Below are 7773 nucleotides of genomic sequence, written 5' to 3'. Positions count from 1 at the left end.
TTAACAAATTGACTTGAAGCTTGAATCAAAAGACAGACACACACGACGTCGTCTGAGCCGGTACCACTTCCACTCCTTTTCCCCTGTTTGGTTTCCGAGGAAATTTCCGCTCCCAATTTTCTGCCCTCACTCACTACCACTGCCAAAAACCACGGTAATTGCTTGCTCCCGCATCAAAAATCACTGCAGATTTTCTCATTTTCTGTGTTTTTCTTTTTCACTTAGCTGACACACTGACTGAGTGTGAATTCAATCGCTAGCTGTAAGCAATTCTCTAAGGTTCGAATTTGTGTTGATCGTTTGTAACATGAATGCGTGAATGTTGATGTATTTGCGTTTTGTTGCTGCATTGCGTAAACCTATGAATTTCGCAGTTTTGTTTTGTCAGTGTGAGGGTAATTTGATTTTTGTAATGTGTGTATGTTGGTGGTGATGTTGTGAGTGATTGTGTGACATGAACTTGTTTTCAACAAAAGGGTTTTTCTTTGAGAGTGAAAAGATTAGAATTTTATATTTTGATTATAACCTGTGAGGCTGTGACTGTGAGTAATTTCATTATTGAGTGAAAAGGGACATTTTGGGTGAAATTTGTGACTAGACCTTTTGGATTCTCACTACTGTTTGGATCTAGGGTACTTTATATCATGTTTTGTTTGAGTTCATTTTACAGAAATTTGCCCCATTTTTTTCTTGTGCATGCAGCAATATTGAATTGAATGCCTCATTAAGATACAAACAACCCTATTTGTGTGTTCAACATATATCATTTACTAGTAATGTTAATGAACTGTTTTGAAATGATGAAGAAATTCCGGGGGAACTGCATTAAACTTCGTTGTTTCAATTTCGTGTTTTAAATGTAGTAGTGTGAATTGGACTTGATGCAAAACACGGTATATGCGGGAGAGTGTTTATTTGTTGGTTCCTTTTTGTTGAGTAGACGTAGCTACTAATGCTTGGATTTTCTTGTCCCTTCCCTATTTTGTTCTCAGCTTGTTCTCTTTGTAACTGTCACGGCATGTTTCTTGCCTGCTTTTTGTATTTGGTTTAATGAATGAAGCTCCTATTTCGCCACAAATTTTTTTTTTGGGGAGGATTGTAGGTTTTTCCGGGAGGCAGTAGCATATACTGATGTTGACGAATAACAACAGAACTAAATCTTCACTAGGATGAACTAAATTTTCTGATTGTAGCTAGGATTTGGTTGCTTTTTAGCTTTAGCCTCTCTCACGTGAACAGAGATAGGAAGGGAGGGGTACAACAAGGATAGTGGTCTTTCAATTTGTTGATTTATATTTTCTTGGTTGAACAACTTCCGTTTCCATATTGCTATTCACTGACATGCAACATCTGTTTAATGCAGTAAAAGTTCCTCAATGGAGAGTTCTGAGGAGGAGAACGATGGAGTCTCTGGGAGTCATATACCTAAGGAGCTGAGTCGTTTAGCTTCTACTGGTTTGAAGTTTGTAGATGAAGTACTTAATGGTCAAAATGAATTGTGTTTGGAGAACTTCCGCATGGATAAGGATGTATTCTATAAGTTATGTGATATTCTACAAGGCAAGGGCTTATTACGTCACACAAATCGAATCAAAATTGAGGAGCAGCTGGCCATATTTTTGTTCATTATTGGACATAATCTGCGGACAAGGGCTGTTCAAGAATTATTTCGTTATTCAGGAGAAACTATTAGTCGTCACTTTAACAATGTTTTGAATGCAATAATGTCAATTTCACTGGACTTATTTCAACCTCCTGGCTCTGATGTTCCTTCAGAAATCTTTAATGATCCTAGATTCTATCCATATTTTAAAGTAAGATTTCTATATATGAATTTGATCAGCATCATGTTTGCGATCGATTATATCTCATTTTTTAATTTTCTTAAATAGGATTGTGTGGGAGCAGTTGGTGGTATCCATTTACCTGTGACAGTTGGTGTAGATGAGCAAGGACCTTTCCGCAATAAGAGTGGTGTGCTTTCACAGAATATTCTGGTAGCTTGCTCGTTTGACCTGAAGTTTCATTATGTTTTGGCTGGATGGGAAGGATCTGCTACAGATTTACAAGTTTTTAACTCAGCAATCACAAGGCGGAATAAATTGCAGGTCCCTGAAGGTAATATTTATCTCTAAAATGCAGCTACTGTTTAAGACTTGTCAATACTAAAACTTGCCAACCCTAAAACCCATTACACTTTAAGGAGTACTACTATTAGAGTTCTTTCTCTTGACTAGTGTTGGGTTTACTGCATGTTATGTTCTATTCTATCTGCAAATGCCCATTAATTTGGTTTAAAAAATAACATAGTATCTCTAGGATTTTTTTCTTACTTATCCTTTAACTTTAGGAGTTCTTTCTCTTGACAAGTGTTGGGTTTACTGGATTTATGTTGTGTTCCCTCTGCAAATGTCTATTAATTTGGTTTGAAAAATAAAATAGTATTTCTAAAGGAATTTTGTCACTTAACCTTTTACTGTAGTGAATTGAAGTTATGTTTTTTATTATGTAGATGATGTAAACTTTTATTTGGTTTAGTTGCAAGAGATTGATAGTTGGTTGGCGGCAATGCCACTTAGGGGACATCTGATCTATTGCAAACTATTCTTTTAATCAATAGGAAAACATGGCACCAATTTTTGTTAAATTTAGGACATAGTTGACTTGAAACAAATAATACTTGTGCAACAAAATGAAGCTTGATGCAAACTTAAGGGACAAATAATTAGTTATTTTCTATGATTACTATATACTCATAAGTCATAACTCCCACTTTAAATATTAGATTAAAACACTTTCTATATGATACAGGTAAATACTATCTTGTAGACAACAAGTATCCAAATGTGCGAGGTTTCATTGCTCCATATTCCAGCACTCCCTATCATTCAGCAGGATTTCCTAGCGGTTACCACCCACAGGATGCAAGTGAACTGTTCAATCAACGGCACTCACTACTACGAAATGTCACTGATCGAGTTTTTGGGGTTTTAAAGGCACGGTTTCCTATATTGATGGCTGCTCCTTCATACCCATTACAAACCCAGGTAAAGTTAGTGGTGGCAGCTTGTGCATTACACAACTTCATTCGCAGGGAGAATCCAGATGACAGGCTTTTCAAGATGTATGGAGAGGATGCATCATTTACAATGGAGGAATCACTACCCCCACTAGAGGCGGAACTACGGCCAAAAACGGATGTTGAGGCCCAGTGCCAGTCATTGGATCTTACTTTTGATGCTGAAGAAATTGCACTTGCTTCAGAGTCAAGGGACTTCATTGCAACTGGATTGTGGAATGATTTTATCCATGGTTTTGCTCCTATGTAAATTTCTTGAACAAGGTTATTTTCTCAGGTTAGCTTTGAAGTTTTCTCAGGATCTACATGATATAGGATATTGATTTCAACCTTCATATCGTACATTGGCATTTTGTTCATAAACATAAGTATGCCAGTAGATCGCATCTCATCATATAACATTTTGCTTTAAGGCAAATGAATTTTTCAATCCTTGTCAAAGGATGAACACAATAGGATATTGCTTATTGTAGTGAAAGGTGGAGTCAAAAGCAATTTAAGAATGTGTTTGGGTAAGTTCTTATGACAATAAGCGCTATTCATAAGCTAATTTGAGAAGCTTATGGAAATAACCTCAAAATAGGGTATATGTATGTGGTATAAGTGTCAATTTAGCTTATGAAAATAAGATTAAAACAACTTATAGTTATGTCAAGCTATCTATGTATAAGCTCTCCGAAACACTCATGTAAGCGCGCACTTATGCTTTAAGATATGATCAAATAAACGCTTCCAAATGAGGCCTTAGAGAACAACACTAATGGTTTGGATTGCAGATCCATGGGGAACTGCCTGATCGTTAGAGTATTTTTCATTCAGATTTTTAATTGTAAAATTTGCTTAGATTTTGATGGTTGCCCTTATTCTCCAGATTTTGCCAACTTTTCAGGTCCAAATCTCATAAAATTGTTTGGATGGTATCTTTTTCTTTTATAACCCACACTCATTACCAATTGAGAGCTCATGTGGCACACCATCATATTCATTGTCTGTTTCTTTCTTCTGGTCGGAAATCATTGTATGGTTCAAGCCAGAAGAATACACAGTTGGTTGTTCAGTAAATGTTCATGGGACCATTGTACAGAATATGCTGACATAGATTACTTGCATGACTGGCCATTAGTACATGGGAAAACGAAGGCACATAGACAGGGAACTGAGTCACTGTCTCACTGACTTAGCTTGCAAGGTCAATCACGTTAATGTCATGTTGAGTTTTGGTATATCACATAGACAATTCTTGTTTTCTTCTTTCACTTCTTTGTGGATTTTATCATGGTAAGCCATGAGCTTTCAAACATGCTAAATGTGAGAATACTTAAATAGTGAGCTTTTCATTCAACATGGATGAGAGCTACCTTTGTGGCTGGAACTTTTTCACATGAATCCACAATCCCCTTTCGAACTGTAAAGTTAAAGATAACTCACAAACCCGACATGAGTTTAGTCTATGCCGCGGAACTAGGAGGGGACCAGATATAACATAAGTGTGATTACTTCGTGTGCCATGTACGATGATGGCATTACCTTTTCCCACTTTATGCAATTCCCTTGTGATCCATGTTGCATGAAGTATGATGTTTCCTATCCCACAATAATGTTAAACAAGTTGTGAATTCTTTGCTAGTGAGCTTTTGCTCCTTAGCTTTCATTGTAGTTCAAAACCAAGGTAGTCTTACCAAAACATGTTGGCTCACTTAGTAAGAAATGACAACTTTCCCTCATAAGGTTTTGTATTCAATTCTTACTGCCAATGTGAGGGCTGTGTTAATGGACGATTTATAAGTATCTATGTAAGTGACTAATGGTCTCGAAGGTATGTTTTGTCCCATAGTGGTGACCAGAGCCGAACCCACCCAAACTTTTAAATAAAAAATGGAAATGTGGTCTTGCCAATTGCCGCTTTGGAGTTTGATGGTGGTAGAGAAGCTAATGGCATTATTAAGCTTTTAGTCACCTATGAGTTGGTCATGTAGATTGAAGACTAATCATCATGCAGTAGTCCCTTTCAACCTAGCTTCGACTTAAAATAAAAATTAAAGGCTAGCTTTGGCTTAAATAGTTAAATTGAAGATTTTGAAGCATCATTGTCAGTTTAATTTACCTAGAACATAAATTGAATGTCTACAAGGTTTCCCCCCTCTATTCACTCAGGGTTACTATGGATTTAAAATTAATTTTTAAAATGACATTGATTTCACCCCTCTATTCACAAAACTTAAGTGAAGTCAGAATTTGCATCTTAAACTTGAAAAAGTATCACAATTCACAAGCTATCTATGAAGGGGCTAAAATAAGAAAACAAAACAAAAGAGTCCTATGAAAGAAATCACATGAATCATAAACATTTTTTTCTACATCATTCATCTAGCCAGCTATCATCTATTGCATTTAAATGATAAATAATCTGTCCAAAAGTAAGCAGTATCAAAATTCTGTTCTGAACAGAGAAAATTAAGAAAAAAAATCTTCTGGAGACAATAGCATAAGCGAGCATCTTAAGATAGCACTTTGATTGATCCCTTCATCTTTTCTCAAATGTAACCCATTCCAATCTTGAAAAGTTGGACTCAGACAGAAGCAGGAGGAGATAAGCAATCAGAAAAGCATCATTGTTAGGTGTTAGCTTAGGCCATTATCTATCATTATCATTTAGAAAAATCAGTGATGTCTGTCATAAATTATGCTTATAGCCATAGGTACAGTTTTTAACTATTACATGATTGTGGTGTACATTTGATGGCAAATGAGGCTGAAGGCATTTGTTATCTTTTGCTTTTTTCAATATGTACAAAAGGGTCAATACTCAATATATAAGTGGATTCAACTATTCATATATGAATGGATGTTAACATTGCACATACAATTTGAATCTCAGTCCACTTTAAGATAAAAATGAATGAATAAAACTATATATTTAGATAAACTGAAATAAAAATCTATTTACCCTGCACTCAACTCTAGAGACATGTAATAATCCAAATCCAGTCAGACAAAAAACAAAAGCTGTGGCTGTTAAATTTTTCAGGCATCTAGCCTTAACCCAACATTGAGAATAATACTAAAAATCCACTAGCAGGTCAGATCTTGACACAACTTTCCCAAAGCTGAAAAACACCCATGACCCAGCTGGGTAGCAGTAATCATTTCAAACAAAGTTGATTCCTCTTTCATGGATCCACCAATATCCTTTTTCATCCATTCAATCACACAATACAAACCATGATTAGTCCATATAAACCCACTTGCCACTAACCTTCCTTTTCCCCAAAAACCACTCCCAAAAGAGAGTTTCTGTGCTCACTCACTCACTCCCCCACAACACAACAATGCTGGATCCAGCAGCTGAGTTTGTGCCACCACCATCTTCACCCACCATCTCTTCTGTTTCCTCCTCTGATCTTGACACTGAGGTATCAAATTCTTTCTCATTCTCATTCTCATTCAGATTCACCAAAATCACTTCCCAATTCTCAAACTACTTATAAAAATTGATACTTTTCTCAAGCCCCAAAATTTCAAGCTTCTTAAATTTTCCATTTTTATCATGATTTAATTAACAAAATTTAATTTTTAACTTTCCTTTTTTGGGTTTTTGAATGATAGTCCACAGGATCATTCTTCCATGACAGAAGCACTACATTGGGGACTCTGATGGGTGTGAGCTTCCCAGCCATTACCTTCAGAGTCCCATCACAGCATCGGGACCCACATTCCTCCGCCGCCGCCGCCGCCACCGGCGGCTCGAGGAGGAACGCATTTACCAAGAAGAAGAAGAAAACCGCCAATGCAACAGCTGTGATGGCGGCGGAGAGGCGGCGGCGATGGTGGCAGCTCTGTAGGGAAGGTGACGCGAGGCCGGCATCTCTCGGCGAGTTTCTGGAGGTAGAGCGGCGGTCCGGCGACGGCGCGTTCTACGGCACGGCGGCGGAGCTCGAGGGGATGGTCGTCGGGCACCAGCAGAGGAACGGCGGGAGGGTGCTGTTCGCGGATGGTAGGGTTCTTCCTCCCGCGGCAGACGTTGACGACGTAGCGGCGACGGAGGAGAGTCTATGCAACAGGTTTCCGGTGTCGCTTGCCGGCATCTGCAGCGGCGGTGCAGGGTAGGGACGTCTTTTGAATTTTCAATTTTTGGGGGGGTTTTTTGAGAAATTTGTGGTTTTATTTTGATTATTATTTATGGATTGTTTGGTTGTTGCCTAATTGGTAGATTCTTTTTTCTTTTTGTCTGTGGTTTACGTGCAAAAAAGCATGCTTCTGCTTTTGGGCTTATTTACCTTTTTATTTTTGTTAATTTTCTTCATTTGATGTAACTAAATATATATGGTGGCCCACATAGGTAATTATATGGTGATTGGTCTTAATCACATGCTTCAATTACGCCAAAAATCCAAATGGTTTGTGAATATTAGCTTGATTGCAACCCTAATACCAAGCTCCCAACCTTTTTTAGGTGATGATTTGATAATGTTTGGATAAAAATTACTGTGGATTAAATTAATTTTTTTCAATGTTTACAAGAGGAAGAGTTTTAAACAAACAAACTAACGAAGAATAAGGACCAAAAAAAAAAACTAACGAAGAATATCAAAACATAAATACTCTATGACAGCAGTAGCGGCAAAACGTAACACACACTTTGGGAAACCTTCACAAGAAGCTTGTCTAGCTAAAAAGTCCGCTGGATTATTTCT

At 37.4% G+C, this 7773-nt stretch overlaps 2 protein-coding genes across 3 annotated transcripts; both read left to right on the top strand.

The window, feature by feature from the left end:
* LOC130738777 (uncharacterized) lies at positions 1-3595 on the top strand. 2 transcript variants are annotated; one of them, XM_057590928.1, is made up of 4 exons: positions 1-154; positions 1364-1814; positions 1893-2118; positions 2812-3595. In XM_057590928.1, the coding sequence occupies exons 2-4, from the start codon at positions 1377-1379 to the stop codon at positions 3327-3329; spliced, it is 1182 nt and encodes a 393-aa protein (XP_057446911.1). In that variant the 5' UTR covers positions 1-154; positions 1364-1376; the 3' UTR covers positions 3330-3595. The 2 variants fall into 2 exon arrangements, with proteins under 2 accessions (XP_057446911.1, XP_057446912.1); XM_057590929.1 differs by having other exon boundaries at positions 139-279.
* Positions 3596-6166: 2571 nt separating this feature from the next.
* On the top strand, positions 6167-7487 carry LOC130735537 (uncharacterized protein At3g17950-like). The gene is made up of 2 exons (XM_057587486.1): positions 6167-6492; positions 6686-7487. The coding sequence occupies exons 1-2, from the start codon at positions 6409-6411 to the stop codon at positions 7184-7186; spliced, it is 585 nt and encodes a 194-aa protein (XP_057443469.1). The 5' UTR covers positions 6167-6408; the 3' UTR covers positions 7187-7487.
* Positions 7488-7773: the final 286 nt, after the last annotated feature.

Source organism: Lotus japonicus, chromosome 2 (genome assembly GCF_012489685.1).
Source record: "Lotus japonicus ecotype B-129 chromosome 2, LjGifu_v1.2".
Lineage (NCBI taxonomy): Eukaryota > Viridiplantae > Streptophyta > Magnoliopsida > Fabales > Fabaceae > Lotus > Lotus japonicus.
The sequence above is the reverse complement of the archived record's forward strand: the minus strand, read 5'-3'. Positions and strand labels throughout refer to the sequence as shown.